Source organism: Danio aesculapii, chromosome 16, assembly GCF_903798145.1.
Source record: "Danio aesculapii chromosome 16, fDanAes4.1, whole genome shotgun sequence".
In the NCBI taxonomy this organism is placed as follows: Eukaryota; Metazoa; Chordata; class Actinopteri; order Cypriniformes; family Danionidae; genus Danio; species Danio aesculapii.
The window spans coordinates 49,779,446-49,806,880 of record NC_079450.1 but is presented as its reverse complement, the minus strand read 5'-3'; the positions used below and the strand labels follow the sequence as shown (position 1 = coordinate 49,806,880).

Genomic DNA, 27,435 nt, shown 5'->3' with positions numbered 1-27,435 from the left:
CCGCCCCGACTGCATCCCTGTGCCTATTTCTCTCGGAAGTTGAGCCCGGCGGAGCAGAATTACAGCATAGGAGACAGGGAGCTTCTAGCAATCAAGCTAGCCTTGGAGGAGTGGCGTCACTGGTTGGAGGGAGCCAAACATCCGTTCCAGGTGATCACAGATCACAAAAACCTCCAATATATCAAAGAGGCCAAGAGACTATGTCCACGTCAAGCCAGATGGTCACTTTTCTTCTCACGTTTTGATTTCTCCATTTCCTATCGTCCAGGACCCAAGAATCTAAGAGCAGACGCTCTCTCTCGTTTACACGAGCATCACGATCATGAAGAACTCCCAACGAAGATTCTTCCCGAACACATCTCCATTTGTCCGATCACCTGGAACGCTCCTCCAGTCGTTGCCACTCCGGAAGCCCCTGCTCCGCCGGGATGCCCTCCTCATCGGCAGTTCATACCACCTGAACACCGGGTAGATCTGATCCACTCCTTACATACCTCGCTAGGCACTGGACATCCAGGGATCAACAATACTCTCTCGCTAGTATCCCAACGATTCTGGTGGCCAAACATGGCAAGGGATGTGAGGCAATATGTTCAGGGCTGTAAGGACTGTGCCCCAATCCAAGAGCCCACGTCATCTACCCGCTGGAAAGCTCCATCCCTTGCCGATTCCGAACCGTCCCTGGTCACACCTAGGAGTGGACTTTATCACTGACCTCCCCTCGTCAGAAGGTAATACCTGTATTCTAGTCATCGTAGATAGATTCTCAAAGTTTGTCAAACTAATCCCTCTGAAAGGTCTTCCCACAGCCTTTGAAACAGCCGACAATATCTTTAATCAAGTCTTCAGGTCATTTGGTATTCCAGAAGAGATTGTGTCGGACAGAGGTCCACAGTTCATCTCACGTCTATGGAAAGCCTTCTTCAAGCTCCTAGGTGTGGCCGTCAGCCTCTCTTCTGGATATCATCCCCAAACCAACGGGCAGACAGAGAGGAAGATTCAGGAGGTGGGACGGTTCCTGAGGACCTTCTGCAGTGGTCACCAGAGCTCCTGGAGCCAGTATTTGGGCTGGGCAGAATATGCCCAAAATTCACTGCGGCAACCCTCCACCGGACTCACGCCATTCCAGTGCGTCCTGGGCTTCCAACCACCGCTCTTTCCCTGGGATGGCGAACCATCTGATGTCCCCGCAGTGGATCACTGGTTCCGGGAGAGCGAGAGAGTCTGGGACGAGGCTCATCAACATCTGCAGAGGGCAGTCCGTCGAAGCAAGGTAAACCGCCGATAGAAGAAGGTCTGAAGAACCCAGATACACACCCGGACAAAAGGTGTGGCTATCCACCCGGGACATACGCATGCGACTGCCCTCTCGCAAGTTAAGTCCCCGATTTGTTGGTCCCTTCACCATCGTGGAACAGGTTAACCCCGTCACCTACAAACTACAATTACCCTCTCACTACCGTATTCACCCTACATTCCACGTATCACTCCTGAAACCCTATCACGATCCTGTTCTTCCCTCCACAGAGCCTGACCACGAAGAGGAACCCCCTCCTCCACTGCTCCTAGAAGAAGGAGCCGTCTACGCAGTGAAGGAGATCTTGCGTTCCCGACGTCGTGGTGGCCAGTTGGAGTACCTGGTGGACTGGGAAGGGTACGGCCCCGAAGAAAGGACATGGGTTCCCAGAGCTGATATTCTCGATCCTAGTCTCATGGTGGAGTTTCATGAGAGCCACCCTGAGTTCCCAGCGCCTAGAGGCAGAGGGAGACCACCACGGCGTCGGAGGTGTCGGCCCTCAGGAGCGGGCCCTGGGGAGGGGGGGTACTGTCACGGATTGGTCAGGCTCTCACGATCCCCACTCACGAAGATCACCATCACCTGACTTCTAATGAGCACACAGCTGCATCACATTCACGAGCACCAGATAAAAGCACAGCACTCCAGTCGCTCATTGTCCGGGCTCGTCTCGACGAAAGCGGACAACTGAGCGACCACTCAGCGTAGTCATCCTCAGCTAAAACAAACGATTTACTTACCTGTTCTCTTTGTATTCCTCCTAGTCTTCCTGGTCCTCCCGAATCGTCCTGTCTTCCAGTCCTTCCAAGTCTGTGTCATCCTCTGTCAGCTGTATCTGGTGTGTGCTGTCCATCCTCGTGTATTCCTGTTACCCAGCCACGGAGGAAAAGACCCCAACCTCATTCCTGATCCTCCTGGCTATCCTTCATGTGCTCCTTGTTGTCATTTAATAAACACCCTAACGTTTCCTTACCTCTGTCTCCTGTCCGCTTCATAACAATAAGAAATTTTAAGTGGTATCGTAATTTCATTTAATTCTGTAGTATCTGAGTTCTCTTAGAGTATTTCTTTTATCAAATATTCTTGTAAACATTCAACTCGAATGCAAATTTAAAGATCATTGTTAAATATGTAAGTCAATGAATAGAAGCAGAACAATATATGTGTTATATCTACAAGATTAGTGTTGTGTCAGCTTGCTCCATGATTTTTTTTTCCTTAAATGTGCACAAATGCAGTTTATATTCATTATAATATGCTTTATGATGGTTGTTTTAAATAAACAGAGTTTAAAAAAAATGAGTGATAATATAAATTGCAATATGTTGTGTGCACTTTATCTGTATGATAATGGAAGAAATGGAAAAAAAAAGTTATCAGATCTTTATAGAATCGTATCTATAGAATACAACAAATGTTGACATTTTACTCACATCCACACCTAATAAGAAATTTTAAGTGGTATCGTAATTTCATTTAATTCTGTAGTATCTGAGTTCTCTTAGAGTAATTCTTTTATCCAATATTCTTGTAAACATTCAACTCGAATGCAAATTTTATGATCATTGTTAAATATGTAAGTCAATGAATAGAAGCAGAACAGTATATGTGTTACATCTACAAGATTAGTGTTGTGTCAGCTTGCTCCATGATTTTTTTTCTCCTTAAATGTGCACACATGCAGTTTATAATCATTATAATGCTTATGATGGTTGTTTTAAATAAAACTGTTTTTAAAAAATGCAGTGAAAATACAATTATGTATATAATGTTGTGTGCTATTTATCTGTATGATAATGAAAGAAATGTTATCAGACCTTTACAGAATACAACAAATACTGACATTTTAAAGACATCCACACCTAAAAAATCCAGAGAAACAGAAATTTCAAGTGGGATCTTAATTCTGCTAGAATTCCGTGGCATCTTAGTTCTGTTAGAGTGATTCTTTCATTAAAGATAATTGTTAAATATTAAACTCATTCATTCATTCATTTTCTTTTCGGCTTAGTCCCTTTATTAATCTGGGGTCGCCACAGCGTAATGAACCGCCAACTTAAAAATTAAACTTTTCAGAAAATAAATACAAGCAGAACAGTTTATGAGTTTTATCTACAAGACTAGTGTTGTGTAAGCTTGTTCTGAGATTTAGTTTTTTCCTTAAATGTGGAAAAATGCAGTTTATATTCATTATAATATGCTTATGATGGTTGTTTTAAATAAAACAGAGCTCAGGAAATAAAACTTGCAATATATTGTGTGCTCTTTCTATCTCTGTATGTTCAAAAATGTAGTGACAATTTTAATTGCAATATGTTATGCTCAATTTCTCTGTATGATAATGGAAGAAATGTTATCAGACCTTTACAGAATACAACAAATACTGCCATTTTACTCACATCCACGAATTCAGAGAAACTGAGAAATTTCAAGTGGTATCTTAATTCCTTTATAATTCTGTGGCATCTTAGTTCTGTTGGAGTGATTCTTTCATTAAAGATAATTGTTAAATATTTAAGTCTTAGGAAAATGAATACAAGCAGAACAGTATACAGTATGAGTAACATCTACAAGATTAGTGTTGTGTCAGCTTGTTTCTGTGATTTAGTTTTTTTCTTAAATGTGCACAAATGCAGTTTATATTATTATAATATCCTTATAATGGTTGTTTTAAATAAAAAGAGTTCAGAAAATAAAAATAACAATATATTCTCTGCTCTTTCTTCCTCTTTATGACAATGGCAATATTGTTATTTGAAATCTGGAAAAAGAAATGTTATCAGACCTTTAAAGAATACAACAAATACTGACATTTTTAACCCAGGCTCATTCTGATTTCTTACCCCTATGTACTTTTCTGGAGAAGGAACGGAACGGCATCATACAGCCCTGTGTTCGTTTTAAAGATGAACTGCAGCCATACGTACCTCTTGCTACATAAATCGCGATCTCCAGAAATATAGGGGTACGTTTTCAGAATGAGCCTATGTTGGACATTTTACTCAAACCCACACCTAATAAATCCAGAAAAACTGTCAAATTTCAAGTGCTGTCTTAATTCCATTTGAAGAAAATGCTGGGTTTCACACAATACTTTCATCTCAACGCAAATTGATTAAGTTAACTTAATAGTTTTTACACTTTTAAGTTGATTGAACGTAAAACAATTCATCTGTGCCTAAATACTCAAGGACTGTGTTGTTTCAGCTTATTTTAAATAAGTAGTTTGCAGCAAACAAAATTAACAAGCAGCAAAAAAAATTGAGTGTATTTTAATTCCGTTTGCGTGATTTTTTTTATTAAATGTGCAAAAAATGCAGTTAATAATCATCATAGGATACTTCTTATCTTTGTTTTTAATAACATGGAGGTTTTAAAAAAATTAAGTAAGTTTATAAATTGCAGTATATTGTGCTCTCTCTCTCTCTCTCTCTCTCTCTCTCTCTCTCTCTCTTCCTGTGTATGACAATGGCAATAATTTTATTAAATTTTGGAAGAAGAAATGTTATCAGACCCTAATAGAATACAAGAAATACTGACATTTTACTCAAACCCACACCTAATAAATCCAGAAAAACTGTCAAATTTCAAGTGCTGTCTTAATTCTATTTGAACAAAATGCTGGGTTTCACACAATCTCTTCATCTCCTCTCAACGCAAATCGATTAAGTTAACGTAATTTTTTTAACAATATTAAGTTGATTAAACATAAAACAGTTCATTTGTTCCTAAAAAACTTAAAAACTGTGTTGTTTCAGCTTATTCTAAATAAGAACAAGCAGCAAAAAATGGGTGTATCTTAATTTCGTTTGTGTGATTTTTTTTTCATTAAATGTGCAAAAAATTCAGTTAATAATCATCATAGGATACTTCTTATCTTTGTTTTTAATAACATGGAGGTTTTTAAAAAATGACGTAAGTTTATAAATTGCAATACATTGTGTGCTCTCTCTCTCTCTCTCTCTCTCTCTCTCTCTCTCTCTTCCACTGCATGACAATGGCAATAATTTTATTTGAATTTTGGAAGAATAAATGTTATCAGACCCTAATAGAATACAAGAAATACTGACATTTTACTCAAACCCACACCTAATAAATCCAGAAAAACTGTCAAATTTCAAGTGTTGTCTTAATTCTATTTCAACAAAATGCTGGGTTTCACACAATCTCTTCATCTCCTCTCAACGCAAATCGATTAAGTTAACGTAATTTTTTTAACAATATTAAGTTGATTAAACATAAAACAGTTCATTTGTTCCTAAAAAACTTAAAAACTGTGTTGTTTCAGCTTATTCTAAATAAGAACAAGCAGCAAAAAAAGTGTATCTTAATTTTGTTTGCGTGATTTTTTTCATTAAATGTGCAAAAAAATGCAGTTAATAATCATTATATGATACTTGTTATGTTTGCTTTTAAGAAATGTTATCAGACCCTAATAGAATACAACAAATACTGACATTTTACTCAAACTCACACCTAATAAATTCAGAAAAACTGTTACATTTCAAGTGCTGTCTTAATTCCATTTGAACAAAATGCTGAGATTCATGCAATCTCTTCATCTCATCTCAACGCAAATCGATTAAGTTAACATATTTTTTACAATATTAAGTTGATTAAACATAAAATAGTTAATTTGTCCCTAAATACTCAAGAACTGTGTTGTTTCAGCTTATTTTAAAAAAGTAGTTTGAACCAGCAGCAATTAGTGTATCTTAATTCCGCTTGGGTGATTTTTTTTTTCATTAAATGTGCAAAAAATATGCAGTTTATAATCATTATAGGATCCTTGTTATGTTTGGTTTTAATGACACAGAGTTTTAAAAAAAATGTAGTGAAATTAAAAATTGCAATATATTGTGTGCTCTCTCTCTCTCTTCCTCTGTATGACAATACAGTTACATTTCAAGTGCTGTCTTAATTCTATTTGAATAAAATGCTGGGTGTCATACAATGTCTTCATCTCGTCTCAACGCAAATCGATTAAGTTAACGTATTTTTTTTACAATATTAAGTTGATTAAACATAAAATAGTTAATTTGTCCCTAAATTCTCAAGAACTGTGTTGTTTCAGCTTATTTTAAATAAGTAGTTTGAACCAGCAGCAATTAGTGTATCTTAATTCCGCTTGGGTGATTTTTTTTTTCATTAAATGTGCAAAATATGCAGTTTATAATCATTATAGGATCCTTGTTATGTTTTAATGACACAGAGTTTTAAAAAAATGTGGTGAATTTAAAAATTGCAATATATTGTGTGCTCTCTCTTCCTCTGCGTCGTTTCCCCCCCTCTGTTGTTCATTGTTAAGCAGCTATTTTACTGGCCTGAGCAGGACTGCTGTACTGGACATCAGCTGAAACTACCAGTGACAGGATGCAATAAACTGGAGAATAGCAGCAATCTGAGGAAAGTTCCTCATTCACGGCCTCTCTGTCTTCTATCCTGGGTAGAAAATAAAAAATCAATACAAGCACACAAGACCTTGATAAAAGCACTGGACAGGGAGAGAGCCCATGCTGGATTTACTGAATTAAAGTGATCAAAATTTTCAAGTCAACTCAGACCGCTGCCTACATAAACTAACAACCCTATCTCCACAACTGCCTGTCATTCACGAGGCTTTACCGTTTTCTGTCTTTCTTTTCAGCCTCTCTCTGTCTTTCCCTTATCAGGTTTAGTGGGCTTTATTGGCATGACAAATAACATTGCATTTAGACAGCCAAAGCATTGGTAGGCTGACAACAGACACAATGCGCAGAAATAGGTATTTGACATCAACAAAATGTAGTTAGTTCCTTTATGATTACCATGCATAATGCTTGTATGACCTCATATTAATTTAGAGACAAAAAGATTAGCCCTCCAGTGGATTTTTTTTTCTATTTCAAATATGTTGCAAATGATGCTTAACAGAGCAGGGAATTTGTCACAGTATTTCCTATATATTTTTTTCTTCTGGAGAAAGTCTTATTTGTTTAATATAAATAAAAGTAAAGTAAAAGCAGTTTTAATTTTTTAAAACCATTTTAGGGTCAATATTATTAGCTCCCTTAAGCAATGTTTTGGTTGCTACAGAACAAACCACTGTTATACAATGATTTGCCTAATTACAGTACCCTAATTAACCTAGTTAAAGCCTTTAAATTGCACTAGTACTAGTATCTTGAAAAATATCTAGTCAAATATTCTGTACTGTCAAATGGCAAAGAGAAAAGAAGTCAGTTATTAGAAATGAGTTATTAAAACTATTATGTCTAGAAATGTGTTCTCTCCATTAAACAGAAATTAGGGAACATTCATTCATTTTCGGCTTAGTCCCTTTATTAATCAGGGGTCGCCACAGCGGAATGAACCACCAACTTATCCAGCACGTTTTTACACAGCGGATGGCCTTCCAGCCGCAACCCATCTCTGCGACACATCCACACACACTCATTCACACTCATAAACTACGGGCAATTTAGCCTAACCAATTCACCTGAACTGCATGTCTTTGGACTGTGAGGGAAACCGGAGCACCCTGAGGAAACCCACGCGAAGCAGGGAGAACATGCAAACTCCACACAGAAAAGCCAACTGATCCAGCCGAGGCTCGAACCAGCGACCTTCTTGCTATGAGGCGACAGCACTACCTACTGCGCCACTGCGTTGCACAAATTGGGGAACAATACAAAATAATTCACATTAAACAAGAGGGCTAATAATTCTGACTTCAACTGTATATACCAAAATATTATTTATTTTTTAATTGATTTTCCACACAACTGGATTGTTAAAATAAACTACTGACTACAAAAATGTTGTTTTGTATTAAATGTATTACACATTTGTATTACACATTATACACATGGTTACAGGAAGATATGTAATTACATTTAAACTTACATTATTAAATATGCTTTCAGAAAAACAAATACTTTCATTCATTCATTTTCTTTTCAGCTTAGTCCCTTTATTAATCAGGGGTCGCTACAGTGGAATGAACCACCAACTTATCCAGTATATGTTTTTCGCAGCGGATGCCATTCCAGCCGCAACCATGCACTCGGTAACACCCATACACTCTTGCATTCACAAACATACACTACAGCCAATTTAGCTTATTCAATTCACCTGTACCGCATGTCTTTAAACTGTGGGGTAAACCGGAGCACCCGGAGAAAACCCATGCCAACATGGGAAGAACGTGCAAACTCCACATAGAAAGGCCAACTGACTCAGCCGAGGCTCAAACCAGCGATCTTCTTGCTTTGAGGCTACCTACTGCGCCACCATGTGCCCTCAAATACATTCATCGATTTTTTTTAATCTTTTATTTTTTTTAGTATTTCTTAAACCGTGCAGAACTGCTGAAAATATACACTGGTCGTTTAGCATTTATTGTATCATTAAATCATCATTTTAAACCCTTACGTTTGAATTGTTACATTATTTAATTTGATGTTAGATAATATTACATAAAAATAAGACACAAACATTATTCAAAAATCATTGTCATTGTAGAGAAAATGCTGCTTTATGTTATTTCTACCTGTAAACCTTGATTCAGAAGTCTGTTATATTGAAATATTGAATAAACATTTACAAGATCAGATGTTTTTCTTTCGTTTTCTCTTTGCTCAGCAGTGTTCTTAGTTACAATGTTAATATAACCATATGAAGAGACACCTATTCATATAACTCTTCATATAGTTTCAGTTTCCTTTATTTGTCATTCAGAACATCACAGCAGATGCAGTGCAGAACGGGATTATGTTACATCGACACTCAGCAAGAACATAAAGATAAATAATTATGAAGAACAATGTAGCAGCAGAAAACACTATAAAACCCCAATATAAAAAAAGCTTTGTGATTCATTTATATATATATATATATATATATATATATATATATATATATATATATATATATATATTTAGTGGCTCAGTTGTTGGGTAACTAGTTCGAGTCCCGGCTGGGTCAGTTGGCATTTCTGTGTGGAGTTCGCATGTTCTCGCCCTGTTGGCGTGGGTTTCCTCCGGGTGCTCCAGTTTTCCCCACAGTCCAAAGACATTGCACTATAGGTGAATTGAATAAACTAAATTGGCCGTAGTGTATGAGTGTGTGTGTGAATGAGTGTGTATGGATGTTTCCCAGTCCTGGGTTGCAGTTGGAAGGACATTAGCTGTGTAAATCAACATATGCTGCATAAGTTGGCGGATCGTTCCGCTGTGGCGACTCCTGATGAATAAAGGGACGGAAAAAGGGAAGGAAAATGAATGAATAATCTTATAACTAATCATATAACTAACTACAGTATCTATAACTATCTTATAACAAAGAGTGGTCTAACAGTGTATTACAATATTTTAAAGACTATAATTTTGTAGAGTTTCCTAAAAATATTACATGCCAACATTGCAAAAACGTTTCTGAAACTTGAATTGCAGAATGTGAGCCTTATATAAGGGAGATTGTAACTACACTTGTAGGTGACACACATTCATCCATTCTCTGCTGTTTGCATGAAATATTGGTTAATGTGTTAAGATGGCACAGCAGATTCTTCATTCAATTATTATTGTTATATTAGATACTTTATATTATTACATATCACACTTTCATCAAGTCTTTTGTGTCTTGGTGATGTGACGTTTGATGTTTCATAATGCCTTAAAACACATTATTAATAATAATAATAATAATTAGTATCATCATTATTATTATTAAATTCTTCTCACACATCAGTAGCTACATTGACTTCACTGAAAAGTTTTTTTTTTCATTTTCACATGCATTTAAATTACTACATATTAATAAGAGTCATTAATATGTTTTATTAATTAATTAAATTAAATTAATAATTTGATATGTTTATTATCAAACAGTGAAGGTTATTCAGTGCTAATTATTTTATTTCACAGTTAAACCCACAATTGGAATTTAATACATGCAATAATGCATATTAAGCCCAAACTGAACTTTAATTTAAGACATGAATATAAATGTATTGAAATTTCTTTCACTCTCTCTCTCTCTCTCTCTCTCTCTCTCTCTCTCTCTCTCTCTCTCTCTCTCTCTCTCTCTCTATCTATCTATCTCTCTCTCTATCTATCTATCTAAATATTCAAGGTCACTTGCACATGTTGCATTTGATAGTTTTGACTTACTATTAATTGTTACTAAATGTTTACACAGTTCCCTTAATATTGTGATTTTCTTTGCCAAGAAGTGAATGATTAAAACTGTTGCTACATTAAAGACTTGTTTGGTTGTTGTTGTTTTTTTATTTTGAAGAATACATTTAGTTAAAGAAAGTGTATTCAGAATTTTAGTTTTTTCTGTAATATGACTTTTTTTTAAACAAAAACAACTGCAAAGAAATTAAATAAAAATAAGATAAAGAGCGTACTGATGTCTTAGAGAAACTTAACTGAAGTGATAACACAGTTATGCATATAAAGACAGTATAATTTCCATTTTAAAATAAAGCATGCCTACCTGCGCGCGCGCGCATGTGTGTGTGTGTGTGTGTGTGTGTGTGTGTGTGTGTGTGTGTAGCAGCAGTAGTTTGAGACAAGACATCCCTGAGTGTATGTAGTGCTACATAGCATTCAGTGTAATTTCCTTTTGCTGCAGACACTGAACTAACCTGTACCCTCAAACCATGCTCGCATGTCTCTGATCTCTCTCAAAATTGCACACATAAACACCCCCCCCCCCCCCACACACACACACACACACACACACAAATATAGATACAAACCTTTTCTCAACAAGCTGTACCATTTACACTCAAACTGCTAATTCAATAACGATGATATTCAATTGGTCAATTTTATTTGCATCAATTAGGTTAGGAACTTTCAGTCTAATCACATTTTATCATTATCTTCTCTTTTATGATAATTCTAAAGATAAACAGATTGATGAATAATACCCAGTGACAAGTGTGATTTAGGTCAGACTGTAATTTTATTATTTCCTACTGAATTTTCATAAACATTTTATGTACTGTCTCTTTAAATAATACTGATGAAGCAAACATACAACTAACAGCAGTTGAGTCTCTACAAGCCTTACTAATGCTTGTTGTTCTACAAACCTGACAGTCTGTGTTATTTGAAAGCTGTGTTAGTGATTGCATTTAGACATTTATATTACGCACTTTTGTTTATTACTTTTTATTGTGGGGCTTTTTTGTTGGGGGGAGGGCAGCAGCTTTTATTAATAGCAGTAATGTTGTTATTATTAAATAATACTTCTGTTAAATGTGTCAAAGGGCCCTAAAGCATTTCTTCCTGTGTGGTGTGGTGTGTGTTCAGATCTGGCTAATGTTACAAATAAAAGCAGATGAGAACATACAAAATAAATGCCTTATACATTTCCACAATGTGTAATGTCATGTCATCCTAAACACTCTCTTCGTGCATGCAGATTTTGAATTCCTAATTTAAATAACTTTCACTATTTCTCAACGTGGCTTTACTTTGAAAACAAGAACCGAAAATGGAAGTACAACTTCACTGGTTTGCATTTAACATACAGTCCAGAAGATGTCTGTGGGCCAGAGTATCTGAGTGTTGGACAAATTACAGACAATGTAATCACTTTATATATAGGCCTATATATACTGTGTATGTATGTATATATATATATATATATATATATATATATATATATATATATATATATATATATATATATATATATATATAGACACAAGTAATAAATCATCACAAACAAAACTCAGTAGCCACATTTTACCTGGCAAGTGTCGCTGTGATTCACGTCGCGGTTCAGTATTGCCTTCTGTTTTCTTTGACTCCTGAGCTCATCACATCCATCGCTGAAGAATCAACGAATACAATAAATAACACGGTATCGGTGCTTTGCCTGCCTTTACGAACAGTTCGTGGAGCTTTAAGCGGATTCGTTAGGCTAAAGCACATTTGCTACTCGTCTAGACCGCTGAATACTGAGAGCACACCCTCCCCATTCAATCCCCTTGCCTCCCTGACTTTCACACTGCTCACACATTTTTAAGGTGATTTCTGCTACTGCGAACGCTGTTTTACATCTCTCTAGCAAATGTGACAAACGTCAAACATGTATATCTGGTTAGTATTTATTCTTGTTTTATAAAAATAATAATTTGAGCGGGTTTAATGGTGAACTGATAAAGATTTTGATAAAGATCTTGTTTGTCTGCTTCCATCATCATACTAATGCATATAAAGAGATGACCGAAGCTATCTAAAGTAAGATATTGATATTGTTGAGAATGGCAAAGTGGACGTTTTGGTTTCTGTGTGTCAAGTTAGTTATAAAGAATCAATTTTACATCAAGGGGATACTCTCGTGATAAAAGACTTTAGCTGCTTCGGCTATTCATCATAAGTCTGTAGCGAGCAGATAGGTCAAAAGAAATGATATTGCAGTAAAGAGTGAGGGTTCTTATCTCTCTATAGCAGGACACGCCGATCGATACAGGACCTGAGCTACACTCCTGCAATTATCAGCGGTTGATTTTGTCTTCTGCATGTATTAATAGAAGATTGAATGTTTTTGGACACAACTTTTGGAAAGGTGAAAGGTTAGAGAAGAAGAAAAAATTTGCGTGATAAACCTGCTCTAAAAGAAACTTTGTATCCGACACGTAGGCCTTTACGTCATAACACAACACACACAGATTGTAACAAATACATTTAAATGCTATACATTAAAGGATCAAATAGCTAAAGTCTCTACATCAATAGTGAGGAAAAAACTAAATTCTAAACTAATTGTAATAATTATCGTAAAAACACGTTAAACGATTATTCTTTACACATGTGTGTATGCGTGTGTTTTTACAATGATTTTAAATCTTTATCGCATGTTTCCATGCGCATATTCATGGATCAAATGTAATTCTCCTAATAAGATACACTGAGTAATTTTATCAGGTCAATTTCAAGCAGACAGAGCATCAGATGACGGGCTGAGGTGAATTGGTGTGTCCTGGTACATCCTAGCGGTCGCTCTCCGCAATGGGCTCAGTTCAAACCTTCGGCAAATCCCTCACACTCGACACACAGTCTCACACACGGACACACACCTCTCCAGCGCCATCACCGAGAACTATCAAACTTCTGCCGCTGCCGCATCATCGCCCAGCCGAATGCACACCTGAAAACCACAGATGAAACGCCGGTGTGTTTCGCGAACCTTCTTTATACGATTCGAGCTGATTTGTAGGCCTGGATCGAGAGTCCTTAAACGGGCTTGAGGAAGACAAAACAACTGCAGAATCCTGAAAGGAGTGATATACGACGGGACACATTTAAACTGATGAACCTTTCATGATTCGAACACTTTAACTTGCATCTCAATTTGTGCAGCAAAGTACTGTGAAATAAAAAGACATCTAGGCTACCTTACTTCAGGCTTACCGTAGTAAACTTCTGCGCATCAGTTTGCTGAAACTGGAAAAATTGGTAACATCCGAGGACGAAATTAGATTTTTTTTCCTTTTCTGAGAGAAAGAGAGAAGCGGTGACTGTGTTAATCGTTCATTGTATCGACTAATGGACGAAACGAACCTTTACAAAGAAGAAAAGTTATTCTGAACTGGAGCGACCCGCACCACTCACTTTCCTCTCACTCCACTAACTGCTGGGAATATACATTCAAACCGTCCGAAGTTCAGAGTAAAATCATGCTAAAATGAACTACAGAGGAAAAACCCCACAGAGAAAAGAAAACAATTGACCCTCCTCCTCCTCTGGGCGTTAGAGGTGATTTTGGGTGGATGGTGATGTTTGAAGGTGAAGTAGTAAATTGCGGAGTCCGTCCCTCATTTCCATATCAGTGTGCCCACTGGAGCTCTGCCAATTCAAAGTATCATTCACTATCATAATGATACATCCACATAACAGAAGATCATCTGCGCTATTTTACAGCTTGACTTTTTAGAGAAGATTTTTTTTTTCAGCGGATCTCTGCTGATGTTTGTGAATGAGGAAGATATCGCAGCAGAAGAATGTCCCGTCGGAAGCAAGCGAAGCCACAGCAGCTGAGATCGGACGAGGACCCGACACTTCTGGAGCTGCTTCCTGAACACGGTGAGTCTTCCAGTGTTTGTTTCTAGGCTTTCTTTTGGCTCTGTGCTGCTTTATTAAATGAGCGCAAATAAGTGTCTTAGTAACTGTAAGGTAGTGGTAGAAAATTATTACATTTTTGATTAACAAAAAAGCTTAAAATGCAGTTTGCCGGATTTGCTTTGCGTTTATTTTTACTCCGCAGTATATTGCTATATAATTACATCGGAGTCAAAAAGGTAAGGGTATTATGATGTTAAAGTGGTGCCATTATTAAAAGTGTTTATGCTACTTTTCTTAAATACTTTGACACTATAGCAAACGGTGGGTTTTGCTATTTTATGGAACTCTTTAAATGTAGACTTTAACAAATATAACGCGTTAATTTGCAATGTCGCGAATTTAGTTAAAAGTGACATATTCATCTATAAATCATAAATCATAATTCATAATTTTATTGGTTTGACTGCATGTTACTCTGAGACTAAACTTTTTGAAGAATTGCGTCAGAAAAACCTGTTTAAAGACAAGCGGGTGACTTTTGGCTTAAAATAATTAATCCTCTTTATCATGTTAGTGTTTTTTTTTTTCTTTTTAACTTTTTAAACTTAGTTGTTTCTTTTAATCATTGGCATAGGATAAGAAAGACATAGGATAAGAAAGACATAGGATAAGAAAGACATAGGATAAGAAAGAAAGAAAGATGTCAGACAAATATAGAAAATATTTAAACCTGTATATTAATCTGACTGTAAATGTTTTTACATTTTACTTTTAAATAATATTAATTGTTGGTAGATGCATAATGTAGTCTAACTAATAATTGTGAAAGAAAATGCATGCCAAAACATTTGCAATGACAATGACACGAACTCCGTAAATTCATGATATTGCAGAAATAAAACAGTTCGGGCTTCTGTTTTTCTTCAAAACCCGTCCCTCAAAACTCTCAAAAAATGTCTATTTACCCGACAACAATAATGATATTTTTATTATTATTAATAATACTATTAATATTATTAATAATAATAGTTCACGCACTGTTTTCTCCTGTTTACATAGCTCAGTGAAAGGAAAAACCATCGTCGCATCTGTAATTCATGCTCAATCACTCACATTCTTATCGCAACATTTTTTTTTAAGTTTCTGTAATATGTAATTTAAGAGTAAATTATTGACATTTTACTACAACATCATGTGAAAAAACATTAATTAATCTTGAGTCTTTTGAGATATAAGATGTTTAAAATTTGACATGCTTTTTAAATGATTAATTTTAGTTTTCAGATTATTGGTATGCCTTTATATTTTCTGTGAAATGTTTTTCACCATGGTTCAGAAGTCACCATGCTGTCTGTCCTAAGGGTTTTTAATTTGTGAAACTCTAATCAAAATTAATTTCAAAATTAAAGCACCTCAGGACTGAAGAACCCCAAGACTGAGTTTAAGAAATAAACAAGTGATTAACAATATGTCTGGCATTCACAGCAGCAATACATATGAAAAATTGAATTAAATATTAAATAATCAATCAGTTAAATATGTAATCTTGATCAAATTCATACATTTTATAATGTAAGTGCGTATTAGCCAGTCCTGTATCTTACACATTGATCACAGTAATTTAAAAATACTATATAAACAGATAGAGTTAACGAGAAATGAAAATTAAAAATGTAATAACAAATAAAGCCATAACACATTTGACTCCTTGGCGCACTGTGCATTATTATATTGACTCATGTTTCTGGCAGTACCCTGTTGATGTATGATCTGGATTCTACCCCATTTGAATAGCAACAGAAGTATTGATTGTTTCCCCATTACAGTAATCTAATGACATGATCGCTCATGCTGTGAGAATTTAACCATATGGTCTGACTAAGGTCTAAATGTCCAGTGCACCATCTCCATTTTACACGTCTTGGTGTAATGAATACAACTAAGACTGCTTTGGTAACTTTATTTTATGAGTGCAGTGTTTCTTTTGTCATATATTCTGTTTCTCTCTGCATGAGTATTTAAACGCTCATTTTCATTCTCTTTTGTTTGCCTGACTCTTGAACAAACTCTTTTGTGTGGGAACTCAGTGGTGTGCCAACAAGAAACAGTCATTGTCCCCCCCACCCAGCAGTCCTGTCCACCACTCTATTTGTCCCTGAGGAGGGCTGCTTTAAAGTGCTTTGATACTGCATGCACTTAACCTTTGGCTGTATGGCACCATCATGGGTGGCCAATAGATGTCAAGCTTTGAATGCAATTTGTACAGATGTTCCTTTGGCATAAAAAAGGGTTACACGTGTCCAATGATGTATTAATTGTGATAATCTGTTTTCTCGAACTAAAAGGTAATTGTAATGTCTTTGTTTTGTGTTAGATTCTAAATGATTATTATAATTCTTTTATTTTTTTTTGACAAAAAAACATTCTGATGTTTACCTTTTACTCTAATATGTATTAATTAATATATCCATCTTATTAAAGGTGTCATAATTAATTACATTTGAATACACTGGGTGTTTTTCAACTTTAATCAGTGAGTTCATAATTTTGTAGGTTTTGTCACATTTTAAAATATTTAATGTTATACACACACACACACACACACACACACACATATGTATATATACATATATGTCCAGTCCATCACTCAAGAGTGCTCACCATGGTGTTGTTTAATTTGATTTATTGTGTTAAATATGAATACAAAATAATTCTTGTTAATAATTTTTGGCTACAGATCTGCAGGCGGTGATGAAACTCCAGTTGTCAAAAACTCAGTTTTGTCACATTTTAAAATATTTAATGTTATATCAAGGAACCGGATTTTACTTAGTGTAATGTGTGTGTGTGTGTGTGTGAAAGGTCTGTATAATGTATGTGTGAATATATATATAAATGTATGTGTGAATATATATATATATATATATATATATATATATATATATGAGGGTGATGCAAGAAGGTCGCTGGTTCGAGCCTTGGCTGGGTCAGTTGGCGTTTCTGTGTGGAGTTTACATGTTCACCCTGCGTTCACGTGGGTTTCCTCCGGGTGCTCCAGTTTCCCCCACAGTCCAAAGACATGTGGTATAGGTGAATTGGGTAAGCTAAATTGTCCGTAGTGTGTGTGAATAAGTGTGTATGTGTTTCCCAGTGATGGGTTGCAGCTGGAAGGGCATCCGCTGCATAAAACAAATGCTGGATAAGTCGGCGGTTCATTCCGCTGTGGCGACCCCGGATTAATAAAGGGACTAAGCCGAAAAGAAAATGAATAATATATATATTTATACACACACACACACACACACACGCATACATATGTATATATATATATATATATATATTTTTTTTTATTATTCCTTAGTTAATTTTTTTAATTACCTACAGATTAGTTGAGATCTGCATGTAATACATATGCATATGCCAGGGATGTTTAGCTAAATATGCTGGTTTGATCCATCTTTTAATTCCAGTCCATCACTCAAGAGTGCTCACCATGGTGTTGTTTAATTTGGTTTATTGTGTTAAATATGAATGCAAAATAATTCTTGTTAATAATTTTTTGGCTACAGATCTGCAGGCAGCGATGAAACTCTTATTGTGCTGTAGCTACTCGATGTCTCTCATTCATGTCCCGTCATTCTCATGCAGGTTTTCTTTTGTCTTTTTTTTCAAGAAGTGTTTGCGAACATGATTTTTTTTTCATTAACATTGAACAAGCTAAATATTATAAATTCATACATTTTAAATAAAGTAATAGTAGCTGGTATAATGGATACATTAGTTTGTATGTGTGAGCTACAACATGTAGAATTATCTCAGCCACCTCATCCCATCCCTCTTTTTTTTGGAGTTCAATTTGCATATGCATATGCCAGGGATATCTAACGAAATATGCTGGTTTTTAATTCCAGTTCACCATGAGTGCTCACCATAGTGTTGTTTAATTTGGTTTATTGTGTTAAATATGAATTCAGAATTATTTATTTCTGGCTACAGATCTGCAGGCAGTGACAAAACCCAGTTGTCAAAAACCCTAACTGTGCTGTAACATCTCGATGTCTCTCATTCATGTTCCATCATTCTCATGCTGCTTTCTTTTTTTACATTAAATGTTTGCAAACATTTTTGATTAACATTGAACAAGCTTCACATTATAAAAGCATACATTTTAATGTTGTGTGCTACAACATGTAGAATTATCTTAGCCATCTCATCTCTCTTTATTTGGAGTTTAATTTAATTTATTTTTCCTCATCATTCAATAATTAGTGAAGCTCTATGGATAATGCATGTTGATATGCTACAGATATTTAGCAAAATGTGCTTGCTTGATCAAATGTTTAATTCCAGTCCATAAATTAATACCAGTTAGCATCATGACATCATTAATATATGAAATCAGAGCATGCTAATAAAAATGATTAATATTTTGGCTGAATATCAGCAGGCAGTGAAAAAAAATCAGTTGTCAGAAAAAAGCTTTATTATGCTATAAAGCCTCTTGACGTCTCTCGTTTATATTATTCTCATTCATTTCATTTCAACATTTTTTTTTTCATTACTGGATACAGAGAAGGCATGTTTTCATTAACACCAAACAAGCTTAAAATGATTAATTCATACGTTTTATTTGCAGTAGTGTATATCGGTGTACTAGTCTATATGAAATTATTTCAGCCATTTCAGTTTAGCTTAGCATTCATATAAAATTGAACTGAATCTTTATTAGATTAAAAAGAGCATTTCGGAAGTAGTAGATGTACTGAACATTCTTTCACAATGATAAAATTATTAAGATTTTTTGCCTCTTTATCCCTGTAAAACTGCATGGAGATAATCTGCTTTGCATTAAGCGCTATGGAATAAAATATGATTTGATTGAAGTAAAAAATACCACAAATAGTTCACAAAAAAAAAATGAATAAAAAAAAAAAATAAAAAAATTATATATATATATATATATATATATATAAATATATATATATATATATATATATATATATATATATATATATATATATATATATATATATATATATATATATATATATTATTTTAGGCATTTGAGAACGTGGGAGATTTACTCATTATTATGTTTTGACTATTCTGCTATATGACTTTAATTCTAAAAGCCATACATGCTTTACATAGTAGAATAATACAGGTATATAGTCAACATATGTAAAAAGTTACATTGTTATATAAAAGTAAATTCAGTATATAGTCTACATCAATCTGCATGTTGCAAATTATAATAAAATTATATTCTGTTGGATGAGAATATTAATTATTAATATTAAAAATACGTATCCTTATTGTGGTAGGACATACATTAAATATGTCTATCTACTATCGGGCTGTAAAAAGGAAATAAAAAGGAAAAAGTCATTTAGTTTCTTATTTAAATTTATTTAGTTTCTTATTACAATTTAGACACGTTTAGGACAACTAATACAGTACATAATTTCATTGTGTGATTTATCATTATAACACAAATTTATACCTAAACCTCACTTTGCAGAACACTAATACTAGAGAATTATAGTAGCACATACACAACATACAAGCAAAATAAATCTCATTGAACTGATCTTCACTGCTCATATCAGAACTCATGCATCTGATTTTATTTAGGACTGATTTTTTAGGACTGGTACATGTCTAATGTACAGAGCACATTGCTGTAACATCTGTAGTTAGTCATAAATATGCATGTTGTACTAATATTTTGACATTAGTTGCACTGTATTAATGAAGGCACTGAAATGTGAGGTGTCATGTTAGCAGTAGGGAATCCGATTGAGATCTGATTTTTACAGATAAATTGGCCTTGAATTTTATAAAAACATTGGAAATAAATTAGTTTCATTGAATCCCTTTTTTTAAAAAATGGTAATTAAAACAACTGATAGACCCTAATCAGTTTAACAGACAAGTATTATTTAACAGGCTATTCGGGAAGAGTAGAATTATCAAACGGGTGGTATTTGTAACCACAATTCCTAAGGAATGACTACATTTCTTTGAGTTGTGCAAACAAAAATGTTTAATGTATTCATTTTATAATTTATTGCACTTCAATTTCGTCTTCCTCTTCCCTCTCAGTCTCAGGTGAAGGAGTGGATGATTCAGACAGCGGAAATGAGAGCCGCAGCGGGAGTGAAGAGACCCATGTGTGTGAAAAGTGTTGTGCGGAATTTTTTAAGTGGTCTGATTTCTGTGAACATCTGAAGACCTGTACCAAGAATCCACTCGTGTTAATTATCAGTGACAATGAAGTGACATCAGATCCGGCACAGGACTACCTACCTGAGCCATCACCTGTGCCCAGCTGTGTAAGTGATCCAGCAAACAGCGAGGATGCAGTAGAGGTAAGCCACATGCCCACTGAAGGTGATGAAGGAGCAGAGATGATGCTGGAATCGGGTGCTGTACTGGAGAAAGAAGATGAGCCCATGGAAGTGGAACTTTCTCCCGAGAAGCCCATAGATTCCGATGATCAAGTTACATTGGCTGAGCCAGACATAAGCCTACCTCCACTTGAGGATCACAAGCAGTCTTCTGGGGCAGGGTACTCTATACCCAGCACTAATGTCACACTGGAAACACTGCATGGGACCCGTGTGGCTGTGGCTCAGTTCTCTCAGGGTGCCCGGGGAGCACTAGCTAGTGAAGTGTCAACTATGGCTATCCCAATGATTCTGGATCAACTTATGGCCTTGCAGCAACAACAGCTGCGTCAACTTAAACTGATCGAGCAGATTCGGAGCCAGGTGGCACTAATAAACAATCAGGCTCCCACACAGAGCGCTGTCAGTCATAAAGTAGACCACAGCATAAATGCTGCCTTACAAGTACCCTCATCCTCCAGCATACCTGCAATGCCTGGGCAGCTTCATCTGCGTGGCTTCATTACACCTCCTATTAATCAGCTTCATATGAAGGGCCCCAACAGTTTAAATGTACAGGCTTCAGTGGCAGTATCCTCAGCTCTGGAGGTAGCTTGTACCAGTGTTCCCCCGGCAGGTGGCCAACTAGCAAGTTCTGGGATGAAAAGCAATATTGCAATAAATTCTTTATACCCAACAACCAGTAATGGTGTTTCCTCACAAATGCCACCATGCTCAGTGTCAATTAGCAGCAGTAGCTGCACTAGTAGTAGCACAGGAAGTGGGGGAGAAATAAGTTGTGGTGTTTCACTTCCAAGAAACACACCTAGTCCTCTAACACTGACTCATGGAAGATTGCTTACATCCCCCTCCAGCCTTCCACTTGTACCTCACAGCTCATCCAACAGTGTTATCTTCCCTAATCCTCTAGCCAGTATTGCAGCAACAACCAATGCTCTTGATCCTCTCTCCGCCCTTATGAAGCATCGCAAAGGAAAGCCTCCAAATGTATCTGTGTTTGACACCAAACCCAGTTCAGAAGATCCATTTTTCAAACACAAGTGCAGATTTTGTGCCAAGGTGTTTGGAAGTGACAGCGCGCTGCAAATTCACCTTCGTTCCCATACTGGCGAAAGGCCTTTCAAATGCAACATTTGTGGTAATCGCTTCTCCACCAAGGGCAACTTGAAGGTTCATTTTCAAAGACACAAAGAAAAGTATCCTCATATCCAAATGAACCCATATCCAGTGCCCGAGTATCTGGACAATGTTCCGACAAGCTCAGGTATACCTTATGGCATGTCGTTGCCCCCAGAAAAACCTGTTACAACATGGCTGGACAGCAAACCTATTTTGCCCACTATCCCAACATCCGTAGCACTACAACTCCCTCCTACTATACCCAGTATTATAGGAAGCTTTGGAGATTCAACTAGTTTTTCTCCTTTAAATAGATCACCTCAAAGGCCATCACCACCATCAAGTGAGTGTACATCTTTGTCTCCGAATCACCTAATTACTGAGACCAGTATTGCACAAATTTCCAGTTCACCAAAACCTAATTTGACAAGTAACACACCTCCAGTTCTCAAACCGGAAGCACTTCATCTTCCAGCAAACTCCACCAACAGGCCTGGTGAAACCAGCATATCAACTGCTTCTATATCTCAAGTTATTTCTACAACAATAGTTACAACCACATGTAGCACCAGAACACAGTTCACAGATCCAGTGAATACTTCGTCTGCAGTCTCTCATCCCTCTCTACAAATATCGTCTAATCAATTTAAGCCCAAATTTCCTTTTGGTGGCCTCCTGGACTCTATGCAAACATCAGAGACCTCAAAACTACAGCAACTGGTGGAAAATATTGACAAGAAGATGACAGATCCCAACCAATGTGTTATTTGCCATCGTGTGCTTAGTTGTCAGAGTGCCCTAAAGATGCATTATCGCATCCACACAGGAGAAAGACCCTTTAAATGTAAAATATGTGGCCGTGCTTTCACAACCAAGGGTAATCTGAAGACACACTTTGGGGTTCACAGATCAAAGCCCCCTCTCCGGGTACAGCACTCTTGTCCCATATGCCAGAAAAAGTTTACTAATGCCGTAGTTCTGCAGCAACACATTCGCATGCATATGGGTGGGCAGATTCCTAACACACCTTTGCCTGACAGTTTTCAGGACACAGACACAGATCTGTCCTTTGATGAAAAAAGCTTAGATGCCATGAGCAACTATGATGATGAGCTAATTGATGAAATGGACCAAGCTTTGGAAGATGAAACAGGTCTGAAAGACGAGAATGTGGACCTACAAAAACAGCTCCATCTATACTCAGAGATGTCTCCAAGCACTTCACCCCCAACTTCTCTTATCTCTAGCATTGGTGCTTTTGAGAATGAGATGAAGCTTACTGACCCAGCTGTTAACATTACCCACTCTTTCAGCCTAAAGTCTACAGAAAACGGGAGTGGAGTGGAAAATGGAGACATGCTCAAGAATGACTTATCATCCACTCTAGTAGATTTGGAGAACCACAGTGTTGGGAGTCCAGCGCAGTCTGAATCATCTGGCTCTATGCTGGCTTTATCACCTACCTACAGTCAGTCTGAAAGTCATCGCTCTAAGTCTCCTCAGGCAAATAGCAGCTGCAAAGATGAGGCTCTGAACTCAACCTCAGCTCATGCAACGGTGAAGTCAGAACAGTTGGACACCCATTCTCCTGGATCAGAAAACACGGGTGCATTAGATCTCACGGCCACACAGCCCATCAGGTCGTTTGTCAAAGATGAGAATCCCTTCAGTCTGCTGTTCCTGGGAAGAGACAGAGGTAGTATTTTTTTTTAGAAATTTATGTTGAACACAAGATCAAAAATGAATGAAACTGTGATTTGATGTGATTACAAAAATGAATCAAATCAAAAGCAAATAAATGAAATGTTTTCCCTTTTTAGGTTTAAGCACTCCCAGTAACATAAGCTCAGAATCAAGCACAGTGAAATTTGAGAACGGACACAGTAAACCACCGGCCTTGTGTGAGGGGCCCCACTTACCAGTTGGCCCGCAGGTACCTACTGCAACCGCTCAGACAACAATAAGCTCCAACATCACTCCAATGCTGGCACCACCCCCACCTCGGCGGACCCCCAAACAACACAACTGCCACTCCTGTGGGAAGAATTTTTCATCGGCCAGTGCTCTTCAGATCCATGAGCGCACTCATACAGGCGAGAAACCATTTGGCTGCTCCATCTGTGGCAGAGCCTTCACCACAAAGGGAAATCTGAAGGTATGGTGTTGGTTTATTGTTAACGCAGATTAAGATCATGCGGGTGCTCCGGTTTCCTTCACAGTCCAAACACATGCGGCACAGGTGAATTGAATAAGCTAAATTGGCAATAGTGTATGTGTGTGAAAGAGTGTGTATGGGTGTTTCCCAGTGTTTGGGTTGTGGCTGGAAGGGCATCCGCTGCATAAAACATATGCTGGATAAGTTGGCGGTTCATACTGCTGTGGCGACCCCTGATTAATAAGGGACTAAACTGAAAAGAAATGAATTAATGAATATCGTAAAAGCACACTCAAAATCAGAAATACTTAGAAGATTAAGAATAATGTTATGGTAACACTTTACTTGACGGGGTGTTCGTAATTATGAATGAGATTATATGCATGATTATTACAACTGTCATTAGGTGTCATTTGCTTAGTTATCATCTTAAATGCAAAATTGACATAGTTTGAGACTTGTCATAAACAAATACATCACAACCTGTCCATTTTTTTGTCATGACAACTTGAGACAACATAACTTGTCATAAATCCATCATAAACATGTTTGTCATGCATTATAATTATGTCATGAATATTTTCAGTGAAACAAAATACATTTTTCAGTATTTATAATCTATAATTAATATTATTAACATGTTATTAATATTTAATGACACAATTCAAATCGTTCCACCAACACTAATCTCATGGCAATTCGTAACTTTTTGATTTAGTGGCTAATTCGTATGATCTAATTCGTACAGTATAGTACGATTTGCTCATCCCCCAATGACGGTTAGGTTTAGGGGTGGGGTTAGGTGCCACGCCTTCTTTTTAAAACTGTACAATTTTATACGACTGAACTCGTACAATTTTGTACAACTGAACTCGTCGAATTTCATATGACTGAACTCGTACGAAATTGTACGAATTAGCCAATAAACTGACAAAACGTAAATACTTACGTTTTCTTGTGAGATCAGGCTGGTTCCACAGTAGTTGAGGCCAGGAAAAATATGAATGATGCTGTTATAAAATTCATGAGACAATTATAATAGCCTCATGACAATCATGTTGATGACAGATTTATGACAATTGTGTTGTCTTTGATCATGTCAAGTTGCCTAATGTCACCTTTGCATTTTAAATGATATAACTAAGCAAATTACACCTAACTATAATTTTCATAAGCGTGCATCAAATTTATTCATGATTATAAATGTTTAGAAATGTCTTATGAATACAACATAGGCTCATTCTGAAAACGTTGCCCTATATACATCGATAGGGTCAATGGGTGCTTTTGAAAACACTATTGGTTGGGTTTAGGGAAGGAGGAGGGTGGTGTCAGTCAATCAGTCAGTAGTCAGTCAGTCGACAGCAGCCTCTGGTGGGGTTTATGTGAGAACAGCAGGCGCGATGGCAGAACTCTGAAATTTTATATCTCAAAAAGCGTACACAGTGGCCTGTGGTGGATTCGCCAAAAAACAAAAACTGCAAAAAAAAATTACCTCCTGGGATGTATTTTGTAACCTCCAGAAATGTATATAGCGGTACATTTTCAAAATGAGCCTGGGTTGTATGAAAACCCTCTTCAAGTAAAGTGTTGCCAGTGTTATTTTTTTCCTTTGTGTGTTTGACTCATAAAAAAATAAACCACCATTCTCCTTCAGGTCCACAATGGGAACCCACATGTGGAACAATGCTCCAGCCCGGCGGGGTAGACGTCTCTCAGTGGAGAACCCAATGGCTCTTCTAGGGGGAGATGCCATAAAATTCAGCGAGATGTTTCAGAAGGATCTTGCTGCACGAGCAATTAATGTAGACCCAGGCTTCTGGAATCAGTATGCTGTAGCCATCACCAGTGGACTGGCAATGAAAAACAATGAGATCTCTGTCATTCAGAACGGAGGCATTCCTTCAATTCCCATTAGTCTGAGTGGTGGTGGCATTCCAGCTGTAGGAGGAATGTCAGGAGGCATAGAGAGGTCTCGCACTGGGAGCAGCCCTCCAGTGACTGGACTTGAGAAGACAAACCTGGAAGTGGGACCTGGACATCCTTTCTCCAGATTCAGGGAAGAGGACAAAGAAATTGGGATTAATTGACGATTCACTTTCGGAAAACGATACAGACTCCTAAATTGATTGTGATAGGGAAGGTGATACTTAATCCCGTTTGAGTTGTGTATTATACTGTACAAATGAAGTCTGATATGCTGTCTAGATTTGGAGCTCTAGTCTTTAGTGTTCTTCAGTCCCTACTATACATTCATTCATACAAAGAGAATTTGTGTAAAACATTTGTCTTGAAAGGTTTGCATGGTACTTACTGGTTTCTATCAGTTTGTTTTTTTAGTATTACGATGCTCTGACGCATTTAAATGTGTCAGCTGACGCAGGAAAAAAAGAAAAGAAAAGCTATTTCTATGCGGATAGACATATGGTTGCTTTGTGGTACATTGGGGGGACATGAAATTGGATATTTTAATCAGCTTTTTCATACTAGACACTTGACCAGACAAAATCGTTGTATCTATTTTAATCTTTACATTCATTCTCCAGCCATGGTCTTATATTAATGTTCTGTGTCTTAATATTTATGATAACTTAACAGCGGGTATTGAAATATATTTAATTGCCTGAGTTTCTATTCATTTCATCCTTCTAAATTTGAATTCTAATATATAATCAGACAAAAAAAAAATCATCAATGCAATCATATTGAGGTGTTTTTGTTTTCTAGATATCTAGCCTGTAAATGTGTAACAGCTAAGCTACACAATGGGACGGCTACGATATCTAAAGCTGCTACGCTCACAAGCCTCTTTTTTATCCTTTGTAAAGAAATAAAAGAGTTTTACAAAGCAGTTTGTGTTCAATAACAGCAAATCTACTGAGTACAAACACGACTGGTATGCAGATTTTGTAACACACACAACAAAAACGTCAATTTGTTATGTTTGTGAATGCACTTTTTAGAGGAATGGTCTTGTTTGTGAGATTGTAATTATGTGGGACTGAGCCATCTATAACTTTATTTCCTGTTCGCTTTTTTGGGGTTTGTAAATGTGAGTTCTGGATGTAGCACAGGAATATGAGCTTTCCGCTCCCAAATCTCAAGACATTCTGTCTTATCAAGCTACAATAAAACAGATCCTGTCTGTTTAATGCTGTCTGTTCTGTCATTGTGAACATTGCTTTTCCATTTATTGGGACAACAAATCCAATAATTTGTTCTGTGATTAAAATTATATATGGTTTTAAAAATTTTCTGCAACCCTAAATATGCAATGGGGCCTAAAAAGTGTCGGACATAAACTTGTTTTATTGCATTATTTTACCTTAGTGACGTTTCATAAACTAATTTCGAGAGGAGCACGTGATATGATTGAGCACGTCTGGC

The 27,435-nt window shown here is 36.7% G+C and overlaps 1 protein-coding gene across 1 annotated transcript; it reads left to right on the top strand.

The window, feature by feature from the left end:
- Window positions 1-13,374: 13,374 nt before the first annotated feature.
- Window positions 13,375-27,169, top strand: sall3a (spalt-like transcription factor 3a). Its single transcript, XM_056476231.1, has 4 exons — window positions 13,375-14,385; window positions 20,470-23,589; window positions 23,714-24,053; window positions 25,706-27,169. Exons 1-4 carry the CDS (start codon window positions 14,304-14,306, stop codon window positions 26,136-26,138), a joined length of 3,975 nt encoding a protein of 1,324 aa, XP_056332206.1. The 5' UTR covers window positions 13,375-14,303; the 3' UTR covers window positions 26,139-27,169.
- Window positions 27,170-27,435: the final 266 nt, after the last annotated feature.